This window comes from Hyperoodon ampullatus (assembly GCF_949752795.1).
Source record: "Hyperoodon ampullatus genome assembly, chromosome: 5".
NCBI lineage: Eukaryota > Metazoa > Chordata > Mammalia > Artiodactyla > Ziphiidae > Hyperoodon > Hyperoodon ampullatus.
Genome location: NC_136918.1, coordinates 141,390,022 through 141,416,293, shown reverse-complemented (window position 1 = coordinate 141,416,293; position 26,272 = coordinate 141,390,022). Strand labels below are relative to the sequence as shown.

The 26,272-nt window shown below is 39.5% G+C and overlaps 1 protein-coding gene across 2 annotated transcripts in view; it reads left to right on the top strand.

The window, feature by feature from the left end:
* DSCAM (DS cell adhesion molecule) overlaps positions 1-26,272 on the top strand; it is a gene marked incomplete at both ends in the record, with an annotated part of 733,341 nt that overhangs the window by 472,715 nt on the left and 234,354 nt on the right. For both annotated transcript variants that reach the window (XM_079704973.1, XM_079704974.1), the window contains one exon: positions 4,100-4,219. In XM_079704973.1, the coding sequence (XP_079561099.1) occupies positions 4,100-4,219 (120 nt within the window). The remainder of the gene's footprint in view (positions 1-4,099; positions 4,220-26,272) is intronic.

Below are 26,272 nucleotides of genomic sequence, written 5' to 3'. Positions count from 1 at the left end.
CTGCAAATAAAAGGAAACCAAAATATAGTTAAAAAAAAAAAAGGAAACCAGCAACTTTGAGGAATTATAACCGAGACAATACAGAGTCTTCAGTCTTTAGGTCCTATCATAAGTTTTGGCCAAAATCATGACAGTGCCAACAGCTCTGCATCCTTCCAACTCCAGTTCTGTGTCTCGCTGGCCAAAATCGTCCTGCAGTGCTCTCTGCTTTCTTCTGTTAGATGGTGCTTCTAGACCCATCCTCCTCAAAGACCTTGTGCATTGGGGTCACTCTGATCTGAGTTATTAACTGAGCCATGCTACTTTGGATAGGGTCTGTTTCCTAGTCTTTAAAACTGGAACAATAATATCCACTTATTGATTTGTCCATTCAACATATATTTTCAGAATACTTTCTGTGTTCCAGCACTGTGTTATGTGCTGGGGTGCGATGGTCTGCAGGAAGGGCATGGTTCTTGTTCTCCCAGGCGTGCAGCCAGATGTGGGAGATGGGTATTTAAACCAGCAACACCAAACGTGTGGTAAAGGCTATGACATGATGACGCAGGGTTCTGTGGAGGCACTCAGCCTTGTCCACAGCATCAGAAAAGGTGTCCCAGACTAAGTGAAATTTGAGTTGAGATGTAAATACTACTAACTGATCATTTGTTAAACAAAGAAATACAGAAGCCTATGTGGAGACCCAGGGGGAGATGGAGAATAGATAGACTGGAGCAAAGCTTACAAGAGGAAATGTCAAGAGATGAAGCTGGAGTGCAAAGACCCAAGTCATAAAGAGCCTTCAAAATATCGTAAGGGGGGGCTTCCCTGGTGGTACAGTGGTGGAGAGTCCGCCTGCTGATGCAGGGGATGCGGGTTCGTGCCCCAGTCTGGGAGGATCCCACATGCTGCGGAGCGGCTGGGCCCGTGAGCCATGGCTGCTGAGCCTGCGTGTCTGGAGCCTGTGCTCTGCAACGGGAGAGGCCACAGCAGTGAGATGCCCACGTACCGCAAAAAAAAAAAAAAAAAAAAAAAAAAAAGAAAGAAAAAAAATATATATATCGTAAGTGTTTCAGTTGTGTCAAGGGACAATGTGAAGGCACTGATTATTTTAAGCAGGGAAGTCACATCATGTGATTTCTCTCTTAGAAGGATCTTTCAGGTCACTGTGTGCAGAATGCATTCAAGTGGGCCAGTAGGTAGCAGGTAGACTAGTTAGGAAGCTGTTTCATAAATCCAGATAAGAGCCAGTTTTAGCCTTGTCTCAGGTTAAGTTCCGCTGAAAGCAGAGTGTGAGGTATAGGACTGGCTGTAGATCACTTATTTGAGATGTAATTCCTGGATCCCAGAGTGAAAGAATGAAGGGAAATGAGATTAGGAAAGGAGGGGAAAAGTCAGTAGATGTTGCTTTAATGAGCTGGTTGCTGCTGTGGGCAACTGGGGCTCATTCCTTCTGGGAACCTTCCAAGGCGTCACACAGAACAGTTGTTCTCAAAGGTAGTCTCTGGACCTGCAGCCTCAGCATCACCTGAGAGCCTATTAGAAAAGGCAGTGTCTTGGATCCTGCCTCAGATCTACTGGGTCCAAACTTTTAGGGACAGGGTCCAGCAACTTGGGTTTTAATCAACTGTTCAGGTGATTCTGACACCCTCTGATGTTTGAGAAGCACAGACAACATAGAGCACACCTTAGAGTTGTCCAATAGGATTGGAGGATGGAGAGGCAGTACATTTATCCCGACGCCCATCCCTCACTGGTTGCACCCATGAAGGTGAGTGTTTGTTACTTTAGAGAAGGCCCTGAGACAGCAAAGAGAGACTCATGTTCTTGGTGTGGTGCCCTGGCAAAATGCATGGAACTGTCCACCCTGTGGTGCTGAAACCAGATGGATGGAGGCACTTCACCACACACCCTGTCTACCCATCATGACTAGGACATGGCAATGAAGATGAAGAGAATTTGAGGATATGTGACACATTTGCAAGAAAGAATCATCAGTACCTGATACAAGGAGATTAAAGAGGGGCATAGGAAAGATAATTCTCAATTTTATGGGCCATTTCCTTCAGTAATTGCCTTACACTTACAATATGTCAGTGGTTATTTTCCATGTAAACCTCTGTGATCGGTTTTTAAATAATATTGCTTTGGATTAGAACCAAATTGAGGGGAGGGATCATGGATCAATTATAATTAGACATTCTTCCAGAGGAAATGCAAGAGATTAGCTACCCTGCCCATTTGACAAGAGATTTCTTGCTCTTAGCAGAATTTGAGCCAGATAGACAGAATGTACATGATTGCCTATTTACCTTCCACCCTGGACAGAATGATTCTGACATGATGTCTTAAACTTTCCAATCTCCCCTTGTGGTTGTTAGATTAATTTTACTAGAAAACTTTGCTCTATAAAATCTCCAGCATTTTTTTCCCTAGGAATAATTTTCTCACCATGAGACACACATCCCTTATCACTTTTTAAAAATATATTTACATTTTATAGACTACCTTTGTCTCAGAATACCACCTAAATGAAATAAAATTGCTCACTATGAAAAGACCCATTGGCTGTGCAACTTATTTAATTAAATAATTTGCACGTTGGAAACTGTGTTTATTAATGATATGTTAAAGCTGGACACACCTGCATTTACTAAATTAACCAACACTCCTACAACCCTTCATACCTTCCAGGCACTTCTGACTTTTATAATCTTAATCATGTTATCCCCATACCAATGCTATAAAATGAGTTCCCGGTTTACAGATAAGGAAATCGAACCTAAGAAACATTTGACATCTTACACAAGATGACCCACTTAGAAGCAGCAAAGGTGGAGATCAAATCCAGGTGTTTAGCCTTTGGTTCTGTGCTCTCAACCATCACTCTCTGTTGTTTCTTCCAGAAACACAGCAGTGAGTTCCATCTCTAGCTGTTTCTTGTCTTGATTTTAGTCCCCCCTCCTTGGCTGTTTGATGGGCAAAGTGATGTTCACTATGGCTCTTGCCATTTCAACATGCTCCTAAGGTCCTAACTAATGTAGACTCTAAACTTCTCCCCAGTTCATTTCATGGGGTGGCGGGAATTCCTATATATCTCTAACACAGGACCACATTTTTGCCTCAAAATGAAGAATTCTGGAAATTGCAATGCAGAAAAGATTAGCCTTATCAGGAGTTGTGGAAAGTTGTGGGAAGAACTCCCACATTTGCTAAGTATCTGATATATGGTGGACATAATCTATGTCCTCTCACCTAGTCTCATGACAGTCTCATTGAAAATCCATCCTGTAATTAGTCACTGATCTGCTGGAAAAGATTTCTGGATCCTAAGACCTTTAGATGCTACCTTTCCTAGAAGAATCTGTATCTTCTCTTTAAGACTTGAATACTCTTAAAATCACAATAACTTAACTCAAAACATTTATGTTCTCTTGGCAGGTATTTTTTAAGCAGAGTGCATGTGTATATTTTGGGTAGGGATAGTGTTTATTTCAGCATCTCACAAAACTCACCAAATAAGTAGTTACTTAATCTATTTGGTTTTTTTTTTCCAAATAGGTACTCTATAAAGCCTTCATGGAACCTCACTTCAACTGGTTTCCATAGTCTCTTTTTGGCTCAGAAGGGTACTGATGTCAGAAATAATGGTCTATGTGTCTTTATCAGATTTTCAGGAAATGTTCAATACCATGTTGTGTTCTTTACTGCCTTTAAGAAAAGACTATTAATTCTCCCTTCATCTCCTGTTAGAGGAAGAATAGATATTGGATGCTTTAAAAACATTTCAAACCCAAGAATGGATCCCTGAAGATCTTCCATAACACAGATCAAACACAGAATGTCACATTCCCTTGGTTTAGTCAAACTGCCACACTCCAGAGTCCAGTGCAAAGCAACTTCCATCTGCATCAGATCATTGATATAATAAGAAAAATCACCTGCACTGAAATTGCTTCCTTAATTGGTCCCTAATTACAAATCATCTGCTTTATTTTCACATATATGTAAAACATTCTTTGTACTTTCATGCTTGTTAAAATTCTTGGATTTCTTAAAGTCACAGCTTTAATAATCTGCAGTCTTGTCTGAATAACTGGTGGCATTTCTCTCTTTTCAGTTCCTCCCAAGTTTGTGGTTCAGCCACGGGACCAAGACGGGATTTATGGCAAGCCTGTCATCCTCAATTGCTCAGCTGAGGGTTATCCTGTACCCACCATCGTATGGAAATTCTCTAAAGGTATGAAGTTACTTGATTTGCTTGTTATCTACCAAATGTATGTTATATTCTAAAGGATGAGATGAGCATTTCTTGCAGAGATGTTTCTTACAAATATATACGTCCTGACCTCCACCAAGTGTATCCATCCTTCACATACACCCCTAGTAACCCACCTAAGTGTTTTCATTTGGGCCATGAAATAAATGTTCTTGTATAACATGCCCTTGGAAAGACCGGGTAGGGGAGGCAGTTTATTCATGCAAGTTATTTCAGCACCTGGGAAAGCTCTACCTTGACTACCTATGTTGGATGACCATGATCTGCCTGGGGACCCCTGCAAGCCCATACACATGGAAAAAAAAGTATAAACTGTCAGAATTACTCATTGTTGGACAATTATTTCCCCAGTATTTAGATAAGTAAGGGTAAGTGTCTTTAGAAGGTTAAAATAAAACTACTGGTTGTTTTATTTACCTAGATACCATAGATATAAAAAACTACCTATCATCTCCTTAGTAGTCTCTTTTTAAAAGCAAAATTTCACCCTTAATCTTGCTTTCTCTTCAAAGGCAAAGAAATGTTTCCCAGTATTAAGGTAACACTGTAAACAGTACATAAATTAAAATGAGCAGAGTTGGAAACCAATGAGGGAACCATTCTAGACATGGTAAAAATAATTTATTTCTATCTTATCACTTTCTCCAGGAAGGTTTCCTTAACTATGCTTACGAATGTGTTGGAAATTCTCTTTCCTTTCTCATTCACATAACTTCCTCCAGTACTTTATTAAACAGGTGAGGGCCAGATATATACTGATAGGATGAACAAACAACAAATACATAAATAAATCATGGGGTTTTTCCTAACAATCTTAAGACTGAAGGTATAGAGTGTGTTGCCTTTTCTTATTGTGAAAGTAACAACAATCAGAGAAAAACAAATGGCATACTTGCCACAGTTCCTTTTGGTGTATTTCCTTTAGGGCGGAGGAGCAGAGGGAGGAAAGAGAGGGATAGGCACCATTTGGTTGGGGGGAGAATCGATTAAATTTGTTTTAAATCCCTGAGATTACTCCCCTGTAGCATGCCACATACATTGTCCATGTGAAAAGCACTTTATCCCAAAATAAAAGCCTGTTATTCAGAGTATCTGCCCGCGTGACTTTTTATTTGGGGCCATACTTGTAGCCCTATGTTGCATTACATGGAAACAAGTAGCATACATTTGATTTAATGTACTTTATATCGATGTGCATGTAGTTTATATAGATGATGTTACAAACATTTTCCACGATGCTCATCTTCTTCAAAATTATTTCTAATGCTTGACATTGTGTGGATGTTCTTTCTTTCTCTTGGGTTGTTTTCCATTTCTCACTGTTACAAACACTGCAGAAGTGAGCATCCTCGTGTGTTAGTTCAATGTGCATATGTGTGGTTGCTTTCTTTTTCTTTTTCTTTTTCTTTTTTTTTGAGGAACCTCCATACTGTTCCCCATAGTGGCTATACCAATTTACATTCCCACCAACAGTGTAGGAGGGTTCCCTTTTCTCCACACCCTCTCCAGCATTTATTGTTTGTAAGTTTTTTGATGATGGCCATTCTGACCGGTGTGAGGTGATATATCATTGTAGTTTTGATTTGCATTTCTCTAATAGTTAGTGATGTTGAGCATCTTTTCATGTGTCCGTTGGCCATCTGTATGTCTTCTTTGGAGAAATGTCTATATAATCCCTAGAAGTGAAATACTGTGATCACACTGAAGGCTCTTGGTCTGCACTGGACCAGGACACACTGGAAAATATTAGGGCAATTTACACACTGACCAGTAGTATGAAGCTGTGTGTGTCTTGCACCTTCGCCACCTAGATAGTATCCTTTTTTCCTTAATCTTTACTGTGTGATGGGTGAATTGTTTTAATTTACAAATTCCTGTTTTAATATACAAATTTAGATTACTAATGATGTTGAAAATGTTTTAGCCTTTGTTTACAGACCATTTCATTTTCCCATTTGGAGAACTTCTCATTCATGTTACTCTCACACTCATCTCCATGTCTCATTTATTTGAAAGAGTGTTTTTCATAGATTCAATAAAACTTTGTCTGTTATGGGTGTTATAGACATCTTATTCCTTCCCATTACTGAAGTGCAAATTAAATTATAGAAGCCTTTTTACCTTTGAACTTGATATGCAATTTAAAATCATTAATGAAAAAATTAAAAATTGCAGCAAACAAATTTTTAAAAGTTAAAATACCCCTTTAAAAACATCACTCAAAAATAACCAAAGATAAATACTGCAAACTTTTTTTTTAAGATTTTTTTTTTTGATGTGGACCATTTTTAAAGTCTTTACTGAATTTTTTAGGCTACTGTTTCTGTTTTATTTTTTTGGTTTTGTTTTTTGTTTTTTTTTTTTTGGCCATGAGGCATGTGGGATCTTAGTTCCCTGATCAGGGATTGAACCTACACCCCCTGCATTGGAAGATGAAGTCTTAACCATTGGACTGCCAGGGAAGTCCCGATACTGTAAACTTTCATCTAGCTTTTCAGACCTGTCTCCCTGGCAAATATATATATCTGTAGATATACATATAATTTTGTGTTTTTTAAAACATTGCGAGCATATGAGTGTTCCTGATCTACAACCTTCTTTCTTCAGTTAATAATAGGCTATGAATGTCTTTCCATGGCAACAAATACGGCTGTTCACTGTGACTTTTTAATGTCTCTGTTGAGTTCCTATTCATACATCAATAAATACATCTAACTTCTCTTGCCTTTGTTAGGACTGAATTCAGTGACTTAATGCCACAAGGGTTTACTCCTTCTCATAAGAGGAGTCTGGGAGTAGATAGGACAGGATTAGTTTTGCTTCCCTGAGTCATCAGGGACCCACACTGTTTACAACTATCTCTTCTGTCACTCTTCGAAAGCATCTCCCACCATCAATCAATGGCTACTAAGGTCCAGTGACCACTTGCACATTTCTGTGGATGAGGAAGACCACAGAGAGAAGGCTCTCACACCCACCTGATTCAGTTCCCTCTAAGGACCTCTCCAGACTGTGTGATAAATCAATTCTGCTCATGTCTCACCGGCCAGGTCAGCCCTCGCCACAGGGCTTCAAGTTGTGTTATAGCTAAGCATACGGCCGTCATGACTACAACCCAGGCTATTTCACTAAGGGGGAGGATGGATGCTTGGCAACAAGGTGTGTCCAACACTACTGTTGGATATTGTGTTTTTTCCCAGTTTTTCACTGTCATAAAAATGTCACCGTGACTTCTATCTCATTGATCTCTGTACACATGTCCATTTTCTCTCTGGTGATAAACTTCTATAAGTAGAATTGTGGTTCAAAGAGTAAGCAATTTCTATAGATTTCAATACATATCGGCCACTTGTCATCACTTTTTTCATCTACCCTCCTTCCCACAGTTTATAGTAGTGCCCCTTTCTTATCATGAGAATAATGCCAGGTATTATGCTTGGTTAATATTTTTCAATAGAATAGGGGAAATGGTATATTATTATTTTAATCATGCAAGTAGCAAAGATGTTTCTTAAGAAAAATTTAGCCTTGCTTATGGAATATGTTTCCCGTAATCCAATAGTCACTAAGAGCATAAATGCAGTTCTTCTATGTCACACACACACACACACACACACACACACACACACACACACACCCCAGACTCAGGCTGTTTCTCCAAGAGATGCAATTTAATCCTGAAACTTCAGAATTCCAGAGTAAATTGCAGTGGTTTAAGGGCAGCTATTGCAGAAATGAAACAATCTTTCCTGAAAAATAATGTTATTACAGTTTTGACCTTGGGTCTGGATACACAAAGTCTAAGACATTCAATTCTGTCTCCTGATTTTTTTTTTTTTTTACATGAACAAACAAGGCTGCTTGTCAAAAAGATATTTGGAAAAAAAATCAGGGTTTAATACCATGGTGGACCTTACCTGTGCTCACAGAAATTGATAGCTAAGCAAATGTATGGCATTTATAGTGGAGCAAGTGGGTTTCAATTGCTGTCCTGGGGACCTGGACCATCCCCTTGTTAGCTGCTCAAGGGGAAGGAGGGGCTGCTGATGCAAGAAAGAACTGATGCCCTGGCCCATGGGCTGCCTGGACGTCTTTTGCTCTCTGGCCATCCAGAAATAGGGCCACTTCTGACCTCCAGGGATGCTTTGGTCGGAGGAATGTCCAAGGACAAGAGTCAGGGCATGCCTGGTGTAGAGAGTGGGAGAGCAGTGGGGAGTCGTTTATATTTAAAATAGGGATATCAGAGAAGGCCCCAGAAGAAAGTAATGTTTGAGCAGAAACTTAAAAGAAATGGGAGATGAGCCATGTGCATATCTGGGGGGAGCACTGAAGGTCAAGGGGTCAAAGCCGGGGCAGAAGTGGGTTTATACCTGGAATGTTCCAGAAGCACCAAGGAGGACACTGGAGCTGGGTCCTGCTCACTCACTGCAGTGGAGTGAAAGGAGGTTCTGGAGGTCCCAGCAGGTGAGATTCCTCATCGATGACCTTAAAGATGTGGCTTTGCCTGGCGGGGGTGGGCGGGGGGAAGGCAGGCAGTGGGTCAGAGTTGTGACGGCGGTGCTCTCCTTTCTTCTGCTGCCCTGTGGACACCAGAACTTAGCAGGCTATTGGAGTAATTAAGAGATGCCATGTGCTCTGCCTAGAGTTTTCAAAGGACCCTGTTGGCCCTAGGTGGAAGGCAGGAATTGTAGCTGGAGACCGGTTAGCAGGCCTTTGCTGTGATGTGGCCTGGACAAGCTGTCAAGAAGGGACAAGTAGTTGATTTCTGAATTCATCTGGCTGATGGACTGGACATTGAAGAGAAAGGGAGCAGTCAAACAGGATGCCCGGGTCTTTGAGGACAGTGGAAGTGCCACTTACTGAGACAGAGCAATGTCAGGAGGGCAAATCGGCCCAGGATCAAGATCAGGAGTTTGGGCCTCATTCTCTGTAGACACAACCCAATTCTCAGCATACGCAATGATACATTTTCTAAGTATCCTAATTTTTTATCAATAAATGCCTTCTCCATGGTCAGGGCTTATCCCTTCCACGTTCTGCTCAGCCAATGTATGCTCCACTTTGGTATCACTTCAGTTCTATGTTAGATTGATCCCCTGCTCAATGCTACTCCTTTAGCTATAGTTTTCCAGTGAGGAATATTCCAGATTCGTTCTTCACAATGGCTTGCCTCTTGCCTTTTTGCACATAAAGTGAGTTTAGCTTGTAGGAGTTGGTAGCTTGCATTATTTCCTGGGAGGGAACAGAAGCTGCCTGATTTCTCCTTAGAAAAGACTCTTTTTTTTTTTTTGCCTGCATGCACTGAAGAGCTGACTTTGAAGTCCAGTAAATGTATAGTCTATGCCTTGATGTTACGCATGTGGGGTCACTTTTCCCCCAGATGAGTCATATGCCTATTTAATATGTAGATTCAAATCATCTTTTATGGAAGAAAATTCTTCTTGAATCATGTCTGTAAATATTTGTCCTCTTCCGTGCTTTGCATTTGTGGGTGTGTATATTCAAAGTTTATCTCAAGTCACAGAAAATATACGAACTAAGACAACAGAATGAACTGATTTTGTTCCGAGAGAAGGTGATGGGTGACACCTGGCACCAATTTGGGTCTTTTCAAGGGTTAGAGTGCAGAAGTCATCTTTTTGCAACATGTCAAGAAAGTTATGGAATTAATTTCCACATTTGTTCCCAGGTATTTTTGAAAACATTGTAAGGTGCTCAATAGACTTCTGTCTTTGTTCCTTTAAGATACGGATATTCTGCGTATGCCCAGGAGGTAGCATGGTGACCTGGATCTCCGATTACGGAGCCATCAGATTCCCTTCACCTGTCTTCCAGAGGGTGTCATGTCCTCTCTGATTTTTTAACTGATTTACTCCCATTTTACTTTGTTTGATATTTTCTCATGCTTATTCTCTACATCGTTTTCCCCACAAAGTCTGTTCTCCTTTGTGCTCTCTCCAATTTTGCCTTCATTATTGTGATTTTATTTTTTCCCTTCTTTCTCCACTTCCGCCAGCTCACATTTCATTCTCTCTTGAGCTCTTGCTTCATAGACAAATAGCTATTTTATTCACAGCTTTCATCTCAATCATGGCGTTCTTCTGAGGAGATTTCATTATAGATTTCTGTCTATTTTATTCTTCTATTTTCCTCGTAGTATCTTTCCTAGATCCTGGCTTCCTTCTGAGTGCTCACATTTGAAGAAAATGCATATTCCCAGGAAGAGGTTGCTTTGTGCAAGTATCTGGTTCCTCCCTGAACCCTCCTTCACTGATCTAAGACACACAGCAGGTCCAGAGAAGCTGCTGCCTCACCCAGCCTGTGCACACCATGGTCACTGATGTCTCTTGCCCCTCACATGTGCTCCCCGCTTTCACGATGCATACCCTGCTGATGTTTGCTCAGAGTCCCAGCCGTGGTCCATCTCTGCTTGTCTTTCTGCATGTACCTTTTTTTTTAAACATCTTTATTGGAGTATAATTGCTTTAAAATGGTGTGTTAGTTTCTGCTGTATAATAAAGTGAATCAGCTATACCTATACCTATATCCCCATATCGCCTCCCTCTTGCGTCTCCCTCCCAGCCTCCCTATCCCACCCATCTAGGTGGTCACAAAGCACGTAGCTGATCTCCCTGTGCTATGTGGCTGCTTCCCACTAGCTATCTATTTTACGTTTGGTAGTGTATATATGTCCATGCCACTCTCTCACTTTGTCACAGCTTACCCTTCCCCCTCCCCGTGTACTCAAGTCCACTCTCTAGTAGGTCTGTCTTTTTTTTCCATCTTACCCCTAGGTTCTTCATGACCTTTTTTTTTTTTTTTTTTCTTAGATTCCATCTATATGTCTTAGCATACGGTATTTGTCTTTCTCTTTCTGACTTACTTCACTCTGTATGACAGACTCTAGGTCCATCCACCTCAATACAAATAACTCAATTTCGTTTCTTTTTATGGCTGAGTAATATTCCATTGTATATATGTGCCACATCTTCTTTATCCATTCATCTGATGATGGACACTTAGGTTCCTTCCATGTCCTGGCTATTGTAAATAGAGCTGCAATGAATATTTTGGTACATGACTCTTTTTGAATTATGGTTTTCTCAGGGTATATGCCCAATAGTGGGATTGCTGGGTCGTATGGTAGTTCTATTTTTAGTTTTTTAAGGAACCTCCATACTGTTCTCCATAGTGGCTGCACCAATTTACATTCCCACTCTTGCAGTGCAAGAGTGTTCCCATTTCTCCACACCCTCTCCAGCATTTATTGTTTCTAGATTTTTTGATGATGGCCATTCTGACCTGTGTGAGCGGATACCTCACTGTAGTTTTGATTTGCATTTCTCTAATGATTAATGATGTTGAGCATTCTTTCATGTGTTTGTTGGCAATCTGTATATCTTCTTTGGAGAAATGTCTATTTAGGTCTTCTGCCCATTTTCAGATTGGGTTGTTTGTTTTTGTGTTATTGAGCTGCATGAGCTGCTTGTAAATTTTGGAGATTAATCCTTTGTCAGTTGCTTCATTTGCAAATATTTTCTCCCATTCTGAGGGTTGTCTTTTTGTCCTGTTCATGGTTTCCTTTGCTGTGCAAAAGGTTTTAAGTTTCGTTAGGTCCCATTTGTGTTTTTTTTTTGTTTTTATTTCCATTTCTCTAGGAGGTGGGTCAAAAAGGTTCTTGCTGTGATTTATGTCATAGAGTATTCTGTCTGTGTTTTCCTCTAAGAGTTTGATAGTTTCTGGCCTTACATTTAGGTCTTTAATCCATTTTGAGCTGATTTTTGTGAAAAACTGAAACCATTTCCACTAAGATCATGAACAAGACAAGGTTGCCCACTCTCACCACTATTATTCAACATAGTTTTAGAAGTTTTAACCACAGCAATCAGAGATGAAAAAGAAATAAAAGGAATCCAAATCGGAAAAGAAGAAGTAAAGCTGTCACTGTTTGCAGATGACATGATACTATACATAGAGAATCCCAAAGATGCTACCAGAAAACTACTAGAGCTGATCAAAGAATTTGGTAAAGTAGCAGGATACAAAATTAATGCACAGAAATCTCTGGCATCCCTATACACTAATGATGAAATATCTGAAAGTGAAATTAAGAAAACACTCCCATTTACCATTGCAACATAAAGAATAAAATATCTAGGAATAAACCTACCTAAGGAGACAAAAGACCTGTATGCAGAAAATTGCAAGACACTGATGAAAGAAATTAAAGATGTTACAAATAGAAGCAGAGATATACCATGTTCTTGGATTGGAAGAATCAACATTGTGAAAATGACTCCACTACCCAAAGCAATCTACAGATTCAATGCAATCCCTATCAAACTACCACTGGCATTTTTCACAGAACTAGAACAAAAAAATGCACAATTTGTATGGAAACACAAAAGACCCCAAATAGCCAAAGCAATCTTGAGAATGAAAAATGGAGCTGGAGGAATCAGGCTCCCTGACTTCAGACTGTACTACAAAGCTACAGTAATCAAGACAGTATTGTACTGTCACAAAAACAGACATATAGATCAATGGAACAGGGTAGAAAGCCCAGAGATAACCCCACACACATATGGTCACATTATCTTTGATAAAGGAGGCAAGAATATACAGTGGAGAAAAGACATCCTCTTCAATAAGTGGTGCTGGGAAAACTGGACAGGAACATGTAAAAGTATGAGATTAGAACACTCCCTAACACCATGCATGTACCTTTGCTCAGTGTACACTGTCAGCTGCCCCATCACCTATTTTATGGTTGAGATTTTAGCTATTTCCTAATTTCGTGCGTAAAAGAGTATTCATTTTCTATTCCTCTTTCTCCCATTTGCCTTTTTATGATTTCCAGGAAGAAAAGACATGTTGTTTTTTAAAAAATTTTATTTTCTTTTTTTTATACAGCAGGTTCTTATTAGTTATCTATTTTATACATATTGGTGTATTTATGTCAATCCCAATCTCCCAATTCATCCCAGCACCACCACCCGCCCACCCCTGCTTTCCCACCTTGGTGTCCATACGTTTGTTCTCTACATCTGTGTCTCTATTTCTGCCTTGCAAACTGGTTCATCTGTACCATTTTTCTAGATTACACATATATGTGTTAATATACGGTATTTGTTTTTCTCTTTCTGACTTACTTCACTCTGTATGACAGTCTCTAGGTCCATCCATGTCTCTACAAATGACCCAATTTCATTCCTTTTTATGGCTGAGTAGTATTCCATTGTATATATGTACCACATCGTTTTTATCCATTCATCTGTCGATGGACATTTAGGTTGCTTCCATGACCTGGCTATTGTAAATAGTGCAGCAATGAACATTCGGGTGCATGTGTCTTTTTTTTTAACATCTTTATTGGAGTATAATTGCTTTACAATTGTTCATGTGTCTTTTTGAATTATGGGTTTCTCTGGGTATATGCCCAGGTGTGGTATTGCTGGGTCATATAGTAATTCTATTTTTAGTTTTTTAAGGAACCTCCATACTGTTCTAATGCTGGTTTTATGCTGCCATCTTTAAACCCTTTGAACTTAAATCCTATTGTTTATGTATTAAGCTTTATTAAATTTGAACTTTACTTCAGAAAAATAAAGGAGAAGTAGTAGAAATCATCAGTTAAGAGAGTGGGCTGAGTTCAAACCCCAGACACATACCATCTCTCTGTGTTACTCCAGGAAAATTACTTAGCCTGCATGAACCACAGATTACTCATATGGGAAGCAAATGAAATAAGGAGAGTAATGTGATGATTTAATAAGATGGTTCATAGAAAGCATTTATTATGGTACCTGGCATAGCAATTAGTCAATACACATTTGCTGTTATCAGCATCATCACTGTTTTCATCACCTCAGCTCACACAGTTAGCCAATTGTACTAAAGCCATTTATTTCCTAGCCCAACCTTTTCCCACTAACTTTAATTCCTTTATATTCTATGAAAAAAATGTGTCTGTTGAAATCCATTTTTTATCCCTCTCTCTCTTGCACTGTCTGTCTGGCATAAGGACCGTGAATACTAGAAGTTTATCTCTTCCTAATATGTTTTAATATCTCACACAACACTCCTCCCCTCATTGTTTTTCTTTTTCAAAAATGTCCTAGATTTCTCACATGGATTTTTATTTGCATATTTCTTCTAGGTGAAAGTTAGGCTAATTTTATCAAGTTCCCAAAAAAGTATTCTGAAAAATTTGGAACACTGTAATACATGTAAAGGTTAGCATGGAGAACATCAATATCATTAAACTATTGATCCTTTCCTGACAATATCATGGACAGTCTTTCCATTTATTCAAATCTTTTTATATGCCCATTATAAATTCTATTGGTTTCTTACTATGGTCTGTGGTAGTGAGTATTTATAAGCTTCTGCTGATAGTTCTTTTTGATCCTCTTTGGTTTTCTGGGTGGAAAGGTGTTACATCTATAGCCAGTTTTTGTTGACTCTCTGCAGCTGTCCGTGTCTCTTTCTTTTCCAAGCAAGGGAGAAGTGCTCCTTAATTTGGGGGAAGTTCCTATGTTCTTCCACTCTCTAGTATATAGAGAGGCTTCAGTGGGATAGGACCCCCTATTTCCTGCCTATTTCTCTCACCCACTCCCTGTGCCCTTCCTTCTCTTACCTGTAGCATGTTCACATGAGACCAAAGTTTCCTCAACTCCAGTTTTTCCTGGAGACATCAAAGAATCCATCACTATTTGGTGCACAATAGTTTTGCTTTTGCTCAGGCATCTCCCTCTCTCCCCAGAAAGCTGTTGGAAGTTGTCCTTCTGTTCCCACAAGGTATACTCTACCAGGGGTCCTGGATGTCCCTTACCTCCTGGGTCCCAGAAGTGTCCTCTTTTGTTTGGTAGCAACCCACCTGACAGAACCCTCCCATCTTCCCATAGACTTTTTTATTTTCTTTTTTTTAAAGCAGCTTTAAAAATCTCATGATTTTTGTGGATTAAGAGTCTGGGCACATCTTAGCTGGGTGCTTTGTTTCGGAATCTCTCATAGGGCTGCAGTTGTTGGCCAGGGCCAAGTCTCATCTGAACTAGAGGAGGATCCACTTGTAGGTTCAGATGGTTGTTAGCAGAAGCTGTAGACTCTTTATAGAGGCCAACAGGGACTTCAATCCTTTGTTCAGAAATCCATAGGAAAAAATCTGACACAACAGTTCTCTGGACATTTCCATGCAATGTACTCAATTCTAGACTGAGAAACAGATGTGTGCTCAGTACGCCTGGTCAGACTGCTCAGGCGACCCTTCTGGAGCCTCCTCCTACCTCAGGGCCTTGCCCTGGAATGCTTCAACTTGGTCCTGCTCACACCCTTTCTCCCACGGTCAAGGTGACATCCCAGCACCCTCCACAGTCCCCAAGGCCTATGTCTCCAAATGCCATGAAGAATGTGCAGCATGGGACAAGCCCAAGTTCTCAAGTATGTTAATTGTAGGACATTTTTTCTACCAAAACCAATTCCAGACCTCCCTGCTGAGTTGACCATGGCCACCTCTTCCTCAGCAGTCAAGAGATGGCCCCCACTGCAGATCCCCTGCTTTCCATTCAAAAGATAAGTCCGGATGGGGACAAACAATCAAGAGACCAAAAAAATAATAATAATAAGTCCCTTAAATGAGATTGTTCCTCTTTTCCCCTGTAGGAAAACAGGAGGTTTCCTATTGAAGTAACTCCGTGGGGAGGCCCAGTCAGGATTGTCCTTGGGTCTCTGGGCCCCCAAAGTTCCTTCCCAAGCTCTGGTCCCTTAATCCTATTTCCTGTATCCTTGCAGGTTTCACTCTTGTCCTGACCTCGGGCCTGAGCCTCCTTCTTGTTTTAACATTCAAGGCATTTAGCTTCATTTCTTTACCCTCGTGGCCACTTACACTCTGACCTTGAATGCCAGGTCACAGCCTTTGCTCAGACCAAGTGTTGCTTTCACACTCCTGTCCTGGAAACTGGATCTCTGTCTTGGTCATCTGCTTGGCCCTTGCTCATCTAATCCTATCTCACCTCCCTGCCTGCCTGTCTGTCTGATTACTACCCAGAGCTCTAACCACTCCTGCTCCCAGACTCACTACTGTCCCGCTTTCTGTGTGGGTTAAGATGCCACCAAGCCTCCATCCCCATGCATCCGACCTCTTCTGTCCACTGGTTTACTGGACCTGCAGTTGTCCTCTCGGGTCTTTCCAGCAACACCTGCTCCAAAATCCTGCACCAGGCTTGTCGAGGCTATCAAGTCTCACTTATCATCCAGTGTTCCTTGTCCCCATGCAAATGCATGACAAGCTATGAATCTAGAATGAATGCAGAGAAAGAGCTCAAAGAATCTAAAAAGGAGAAAGTGACACCTCCCTGTGACATAAGTGGTGAAAATAAACCCAACTTCAAAGTCAAATGTGGTTCCCTCAGGTACAACAAAAGCAGCTCTGCTTGTCTGTTCCCAGGTAGGAGCAGTGGTTCTCATTGAGCAATAATGAGTTTTTGGAAAAGGATGGTGAGCAGAACGGAGAGGATGAATGTTCATCATATTGGTATATTTTCTTTTGATGGTAGAATAAAACTCACGAGGAATGGAAAACTTCGGCCTTTCCCTGTGCTAAAATAAGCGAGTCTCCGTGGCTCTGGGAGCTGCATCAGGACCATGGTAAATGCTCCGTCTCCGCCCAAGGAAACTGCAGTTACCCCGAGCCTTGGTAGAGTCACCAGGACAATGGCCCCGGGGGTCCATCTGGCCCTCCCTTGTTTTTCTCCACTCCTCTGTCTTCCCTCTTTCTCATTGTCTTTCCCCAGGAACTTTCTAACCATCCTCTTGCAGATAGGGACAGCCACACTGAGGACAAATGTTTGGGCATCTCTTGCTCCAAGGAGGTGGTGACGAAAACCTTGTATGGTCGACACAGCTGCAGGGGCAGCTCGCAGCCCATGGTCCCAATGCAAAGCCATGGTGGCATCAGCAAAGTCCAGCCATTCAAACTGCCTCTGGTATCTCATGTCCCATCAACAAGTGCCGAATCATGTCAGTTCATGGCTCCATTTTCTGATAAGTGAGTAAGGGACCAGTGTTCCATCTCGATGCTTAAAAAGGATGCTTGCAGATTAGGTACAGAGTAAAAGTCATGAAATTAGCATGATAAACTAGTGGACCACCAAATTCTAACAATCCCTCAGCAGACACCAGTCTAGGCTACCTAAGTTCAGTTGTTTTCATTGGATAGAATTCTTCAGGATAGACATACAGAGATTAAAAGAAGAAAGTGAATTGCACAGTGAACATAATTATATGCAGATTTACAAAAGAAGTAACCTTGATGCTGTCCCAGTTATGGTGCAGTGTTTTATCAAGAAGGAATTTAATACAGGGAATTAGATGCATGCATATTTTTAGGCGGATGGGAGGAATTCAGCTGCCTTTTAGGAACTTGACAAATGTGGGAGCCAGGAGAGGCTAATTCCATCTGTGGTTCCAGCTTCTCCGGAACGAAATTTGTTCTCCCGGACTTGGATGTTTGGCATCTGCCCATGCATTGACTTACTGCTTCTAAAGGAGAACGATGATTTCTCCTTCCTTGCACTTTCCAAATCGCATTCAAGTGCCTCTCACTGGTGAAATATAAACCAGAACTGTGACAAATCAGCCGGGGAAATGTTCTTCTCAGGCTTCCCATCCCTGAAATTTAGGGAAGACTTTAGTAGCGCAGCAGTAGTGCTAAGATCAACAGACAATATCTGATGCAAACATATAGACAAAACATGATGTGCACATTGTGTACCCTGTGGAAGCTTCTTTCTTTGGGTTTGGGAAGAACCCTCCAGCCTGGAACTGGACCCGTGTCTCAGGACTGTGCCTCTGTCCTCTTTGGGATTCTTCTCTGGAACAGGACCCAGAACCCAGCCCTCTGTCACTGATCAAGTGTTCCCTTCCCAGCGGCCACACCTGAAATGGGTGCCTCTGCTGTTTCTCTGGGTACTTGCTCTCTCCTCATCCTATCCCCACCCATCTTTATAGCTACTCACTCCCTTCAACCCACCAACTGTTTTCAGAGGAGGAGGGCCCTATCCCTGAGCAAGGAAAACAAACTCATTCCTCAGGAAAACACCGCCCTGTCCATAAGGACGAAAGGGACTGTGTTTTGACTCCTTGGTGAGGAGAAGGAATAGCTTATCATTTGGGTGCAGCCCAGGGAGAAGAAAGTGATCTACTTCCTCCTGTTCTCTTCCCCTCCAAAACAATCTCCTTCCACCTGCCAGGCGACGCTCTGCATGTGCTCATTGACCAGCTTCTTCTTGTCTCAGCATGTGGGCATTGACACCCATTTGCATTCATGCAATCTTGTTCCTTTTCTTGTGAACAATCTATATAGTATATAAATGAATTCTTCTTCCCATTTCATATATGATGACATTAAGGATGCAGACAGAATAAGCTACTTGCTCAAGGGCAGAGCTCCTAAGTATAAGAGATAACATAGGAGCCCAGTTCTTCTGACTCTTAGTCAAGTGCTCTCACTTCAGATCAGCAAAGACTTCAGAGGGAAGAAAAGATGAAACAATGGCCATATTTGTTGCTGCCTTCAAAGTGGGCTCACTTGGTGATACTCAGCTATTCTTTTTCCACTATTCCTACTCCCTCAGTTCTTGAGAGTCCTGCTAGGTGTAACTTTTCAATAAATAATAAAGGTCACACAATATGAACATACCCAGTCGTTCTGTGGGTGCCTTACATAATGTGTGAACATTTGCTTTTCATGTAACGGAACATTAAAATTGTCCCCACTTGACCCCAGCTATCCACAGAAAACTGACATCTTTTTAATTAATGGCTTCTGGTTGCTATAAGTGTATCTTCTAGTTAACTATGCAAAGTACTTACCTTATGCTAACAAGATTGCAGATGCACGGTGTTAAATTTTGTTCTTTACAATAATGATGAATCTGAAGTAGATGACCTATAATTCTACCAAACCATGGCCAAGTCCACTTCCCTCAAATTAAACAGTACTTATCGTTGGGATTGTTGTCCTTATGGTGGATGAATTACTCTGTTTAGCAAGCATGTTCACATTTATAAATGGTATATCCCTTCAAGTTAGGTTCATTTTCTGATGAAAAAAAAAAAAAGATTTAATGGTTTTCAACTGCACTTATACTTTATCTCTGTCTCCATTAGGACATTTTAGTAATGAAGAAGCTTCTCTTGGTCGAGATAGGAGTTAATAGATAATCCTTTCCAGCTATTTAATTGAGAAAGCTTAGTAATGTAGCTAAATTTTATCTTGTAATTCTTTACTATAAATGTGTCAAATATTGTAAGTATTTTTCTGGTGAAAATTCTTTGAGGAAAAGAAAACATTTGTGTTTTTGACATGAACGATCCTATAACTTTCTAACATTCTATCAGCATTTTATTAGATTCTCAGGGATTTGTAACACATTTTTAAAGAATTTGTAAATCCCATAGCATTTTCAGATTTCCTGGTTTGCTGCCTTATGGAGACATTTCTTAAATCCTACGTTTGGCTGAATTTCCATGTTGTGTGTAGTAGTCTAGATCTGGCTCCCAGCTTGCAGTTAACTTTGAGAAAGGTATCAGTAGCCTTTACAGATTTTTCAAACTGTCAACCAAATTTAAGCACTTAAATAAAAATCAAAGGTTTTTTCTTTGATTTTTAAGTTCCAATAATATTTTTTATCCTTACCGAAAGCAACTATTATCCTTAAGAAGGAATTTTATAATCTATGAAACCAGATCTTTAAAAGATACAGTAAACTTTTATAGGAGAAAAGCAAGTATGATCATCTCAATAGATGATGAAAAGGTAGCTGATAATATTCAACATACAATCCTGATTGAAACAACACAAACAAAAATAAAGTTTTGTAAAATAGGAATGTAGAATCACTTTTAGGAACCAAAGTGCTTTGGCAAATGAAGAGGAAAAAGACAAAGTTCAATAGATACATGAGCAAAGAATATAGATAGAGTGTTCACCAAAGAACAAGTACAAATTACTGATACATTTATAAAAAGATGCTCAGACTTATCTATAAACAAAAGCAACCAAAAATATACAAGTTAGTAAAACCATGTAAATTAAAATAATGAGATATATGCTATATTGATGAAGATCAAAAAGATTAATAGTGTACATGTGTGAGGAAAAAATTAACTCCAGCCCCAGGAAATAAAATTGCTCTGTCTTTTACTAAGCAACTTAGCAATATATTTTAACACTTGGATGTGCAGAATTCCACTCCAAGTATTTATCCAATGGAGTTCCTACCACTATATCTTTCTTTCTATTGATGGATTGATTGACAAGCAGAGAGGTTCATTGCAACATTGTCCTTAGTCTTGTGGAGTAGGAAAGAAATAGTCAACTAATCATAAACTGATTAAATAATTAGAAGCAAAAAGTAGAAAAAAACAGCAATAGTGTGTGCTTACTGTATGTCATACAATAGTTTAAGAATTTAAATGCCTACACTGCCCTATGAAGGAGGATCTATTATTATCTCCATTTTGCAGGTGAGGAAACTGAGGAACTAAAAGGATTCCTGATTACCTAGTTTTTCACAGTGTATTGGGGATCTGTTGCTATGTAACAAATTACCCCAAAGCTTAGTGGCTTAACAATAATAAAGCACATTTATGATCTCTGTGGGGCTGGAATCTGGGTATGGCTTAACTGAGTCCTCTATTTCAAGGTGTCTCCCAGCACTGCACTCAGTCTGTTGGCCAGGGATTCAGTCATATCAAGGTTCATCCCACTCAGGTGGTTGCTGGCAGGATTCAGCTTCTCACAGACTGTTGGCTGGGGGAGACCCTCATGGAAGGCTCTCCATAGGAAGGCTCACAATATGGCCACTCACATTTACCCAGAGTGAGGGTTCTGACCTCAAAGAGAGATTGACAAAGAGGCCACCATCTTTTGTAACCATCGCTACTTGCCCTGGATCCACCACAGAGTAGGTGCTTAGTAATTGGACAATAAACACCATTTTGTATAGACAAAGCGCAATTTTATATGTGCTTATAAAAAATTAGGAAGGCTATAGTCCCTTCTTTTCTCCTCAAGATAATGGGATCTTGAGGAGAAAAAGAGGGCAGTTACTTTTATACTGTTTAAATTTTTGACCAAAAATTCACAGATTCCTAATCTGAAATTCTCATGTTTTAAACCCCAGTAGGTAAACTTGGAAATAGCTTTCATCAATTATTTTCCAAAATCAACCATTCATTTAGTGATATGTTCACTATCCATCAAACGTTTCTTTAATTCTTCTGTGAACTTTCATATGGATTAAATTTTTTTTTTTGTGGTACGTGGGTCTGTCACTGTTGTGGCCTCTCCCGTTGTGGAGCACAGGCTCCAGACGCGCAGGCTCAGCGACCATGGCTCACGGGCCTAGCCCCTCTGCAGCATGTGGGATCTTCCCGGACTGGGGCACGAACCCGTGTCCCCTGCATCGGCAGGCGGACTCTCAACCACTGTGCCACCAGGGAAGCCCCTGGATTAAGTTTTAAATGATCTATATTATACATGCTTCTGTTGTAATTTTGCATTTTATACATTTTGATAATTTTTGACTATTCCCAAGGAGTGAACAGGTATAAGGATAAAAATGATTTTGTTCATCTCATCTCATTTTATAAAATAGTCAGTAGCTGATACCAAGGAAATCAACATATTGAAGTTATTAAAAACTACTATTATGTTTTTTAAATTTTTCATCCCTGATTTTGAATTCTTTATGAATAAGATGAATTAAAACCATTTTTCTACTTAGAAAGATGTTACGATATTACACACATCAGATATGAGATAAAGAACTAATCCAAGTGTGTATTATTAGTATATGCAACCCCCTTCCAACTTTATAATTATCTTACATCTATATACTTTTTTTTACATACCTTTAAATCAGATGTCAGCCAACTATAGACCACAAGTCAAATTCTTCTCAAAACCTGTCTTTGTAAATAAATATTATTGGAACATAATTGTGCTATTTTATGTACTTTCTATAGCTGCATTCATGCTTCAATGACAGAAATAAGTAATTGTGACAGACTGTATGGCTTGCAAACCATAAAATGTTTATTATTTGGCCTTTTATACAATAAGATTTCCAATAACTGCCTGAAACATGGTGTAATGCCTCATCTCTACTCATCTAAGTCTTCTTTGCTTGTGAGCAACAACTTTTGCAGTTTTCAGTAGACCAGTTTTGAAAATATCTTGTTAAACTTATCTGTAAATATTTCATGTTTTCATGCAAATTTATTGTTTTTTTTAAATTTCAGTATTGCTTGCTACTAATATATAAAAATAAAATTAACTTTGAATTTTGTATTTTGATGTATACTGTGACTTTGCTAAAGTCATTTATAATCCTAGCAACGTTTTTGTAGACTCTTTGATTATCTACATAAATAAATATGTCATCTGTGAAGGAAGACAGTTTTATTCTTCTTTTCTAATACATATGTATTTATGTCATTTTCTTTTTGAATTGCTCTTGATAAAATCTTCAAAACAATGTTGAATAAAAGGACCAGACCAATCATTCTTGTCTCTTTCTTGATCTTTAATGGAAAATAATTCGGTTTTTAGAATTAAGTATGATGTTAACTGTAAGCCTTTTGAAACCTTTTATCAAGTAATTCTGTCTATGACTAGCTAATTGTGAGATTTTATCAGGATTTTTAACTCTAAAATACTTTTTCTTTTTTCTTTATATATATTCAAGTAATCATATTGTGCTTCTTTTTTGGTCTGTTAGCATGAGGAATTACACTCACTAATTTTTGAATTGAAACCAACCTTGCATTCCTAGAATAAAACTCACTTGGTCATGATATATTATTGTTTTTATATATTGATAAACCTCATTTGGTAGGGTTTGGTTAAGGATTTTTTTTTTAACATCTTTATTGGAGTATAATTGCTTTACAATGGTGTGTTAGTTTCTGCTTTATAACAAAGTGAGTCAGCTATATGTATACATATATCCCCATATCCCCTCCCTCTTGCATCTCCCTCCCACCCTCCCTATCCCACCACTCTATGTGGTCACAAAGCAGGTAGCTATCTCCCTGTTCTATGCGGCTGCTTCCCACTACCTGTCTAATTTACATTTGGTAATGTATATATGTCCATACCACTCTCTCACTTCGTCCCAGCTTACCCTTCCCCCTCCCCATGGCCTCACGTCCATTCTCTACGTCTGCATCTTTATCCCTGTCCTGCCCCTAGATTCTTCAGAGCCATTTTTTTTTTTTTAGATTCCATATATATGTGTTAGCCTATGGTATTTGTTTTTCTCTTTCTGACACACTTCACTGTGCATGACAGACTCTAGGTCCATCCACCTCATTACAAATAACTCAATTTCATTTCTTTTTATGGCTGAGTCATAGTCCATTGTATATATGTGCCACATCTTCTTTATTCATTCATCTGTTGATGGACACTTAGGTTGCTTCCATGTCCTGGCTATTGTAAATACTGTTGCAGTGAACATTGCGGTACATGATTCTTTTTGAATTATGCTTTTCTCAGGGTATATGCCCAGTAGTGGGATTGCTGGGTCATGTGGTAGTTCCATTTTTAGTTTTTCAAGCAACCTCCATACTGTTCTCCATAGTGGCTGTATCAATTTACATTCCCACCAGCAGTGCAAGAGGGTTGCTTTTTCTCCACACCCTCTCCAGCATTTATTCTTTCTAGATTTTTTGATGATGGCCATTCTGACCAGTGTGAGGTGATACCTAATTGTAGTTTTGATTTGCATTTCTCTAATGATTAGTGATGTTGAACATCCTTTCATGTGTTTGTTGGCAGTCTGTATATCTTCTTTGGAGAAATGTCTATGTAGATCTTCTGCCCATTTCTGCATTGGGTTGTTTGTTTTTTTGATATTGAGCTGCATGTGCTGCTTGTATATTTTGGAGATTAATCCTTTGTCAGTTGCTTCTTTTGCAAATATTTTCTCCCTTTCTGAGTGTTGTCTTTTCGTCTTGTTTATGGTTTCCTTTGCTGTGCAAAAGCTTTTAAGTTTCATTAGGTCCCATTTGTTTATTTTTGTTTTTATTTCCATTTCTTTAGGAGGTGGGTCAAAAAGGATCTTGTGATTTATGTCATAGAGTGTCCTGCCTATGTTTTCCTCTAAGAGTTTTATAGTTTCTGGCCTTACATTTAGGTCATTAACCCATTTTGAGTTTATTTTTGTATATGGCATTAGGGAGTGTTCTAATTTCATTCTTTTACATGTAACTGTCCAGTTTTCCTAGCACAACTTATTGAAGAGGCTGTCTTTTCTCCATTGTATATTTTTGTCTCCTTTATCAAAGATAAGGTGACCATATGTGTGGGGGTTTATCTCTGGACTTTCTATCCTGTTCCATTGATCTATATTTCTGTTTTTGTGCCAGTACCATACTGTCTTGATTACTGTAGCTTTGTAGTGTAGTCTGTAGTCAGGGAACCTGTTTCCTCCAGCTCCGTTTTTCTTTCTCAAGATTGCTTTGGCTATTCGGGGTCTTTTGTGTTTCCATACAAATTGTGCAATTTTTTGTTCTAGTTTTGTGAAAAATGCCATTGGTAGTTTGATAGGGAGTGCATTCAATCTGTAGATTGCTTTGGGTAGTAGAGTCATTTTCACAATGTTGATTCTTCCAATCCAAGAACATGGTATATCTCTCCATCTGTATCATATTTAATTTCTTTCATCAGTGTCTTATAGTTTTCTGCATACAGGTCTTTTGTCTCCTTAGATAGGTTTATTCCTAGGTATTTTATTATTATTTTTTTTCTGTGGTATGCGGGCCTCTCACTGTTGTGGCCTCTCCCGTTGTGGAGCACAGGTTCCGGACGTGAAGGCTCAGTGGCCATGGGTAACGGGCCCAGCTGCTCCGTGACATGTGGGAACTTCCTGGACCAGGGCACGAACCCATGTCACCTGCATAGGCAGGCGGACTCTCAACCACTGCACCACCAGAGAAGCCCTATTCTTTTCATTACAGTGGTAAATAGGAGTGTTTCCTTAATTTCTCTTTCAGATTTTTCATCATTGGTATATAGGTATACAAGGGATTTCTGGGCATTCATTTTGTATCCTGGTACTTTACCAAATTCATTGTTTAGCTCTAGTAGTTTTCTGGTAGCATCTTTAGGATTCTGTATGTGTAGTATCATGTCATCTGCAAACAGTGGCAGTTTTACTTCTTCTTTTCCAATTTGGATTCCTTTTATTTCTTTTTTTTCTCTGATAGCTAAAACTTCCAAAACTGTGTTGACTAATAGTAGTGAGAGTGGGCAAAGTTGTCTTGTTCCTGATCTTAGAGGAAATGGTTTCAGTTTTTCCCCATTGAGAATGATGTTGGCTGTGGGTTTGTCATATATGACCTTTATTGTGTTGAGGTAAGTCCCCTCTATGTCTACTTTCTGGAGGGTTTTTATCATAAGTCGGTGTTGAATTCTGTCAAAAGCTTTTTCTGCATCTATTGAGATGATCATATGGTTTTTCTCCTTCAATTTGTAAATATGGTTTATCACATTGATTGATTTGCATATATTGAAGAATCCTTGCATTCCTGGGATAAACCCCACTTGATTGTGGTGTATGATCCTTTTAATGTGCTGTTGGATTCTGTTTGCTAGTATTTTGTTGAAGATTTTTGCATCTGTGTTCATCAGTAATATTGGTCTCTAGTTTTCCTTTTTTGTGACATCTTTTCCTGGTTCTTGTATCAGGGTGATGCTGGCCTCATAGAATGTGTTTGGGAGTGTTCCTCCCTCTGTTATATTTTGGATGAGATGGAGAAGGATAGGTGTTAGCTTTTCTCTAAATGTTTGATAGAATTCGCCTGTGTAGCTATCTGGTCCAGGGCTTTTCTTTGTTGTAAGGTTTTTAATCACAGTTTCAATTTTAGTGCTTGTGATTGGTCTGTTTATATTTTCTATTTCTTCCTGTTTCAATCTTGGAAGGTTATGCTTTTCTAAGAATTTGT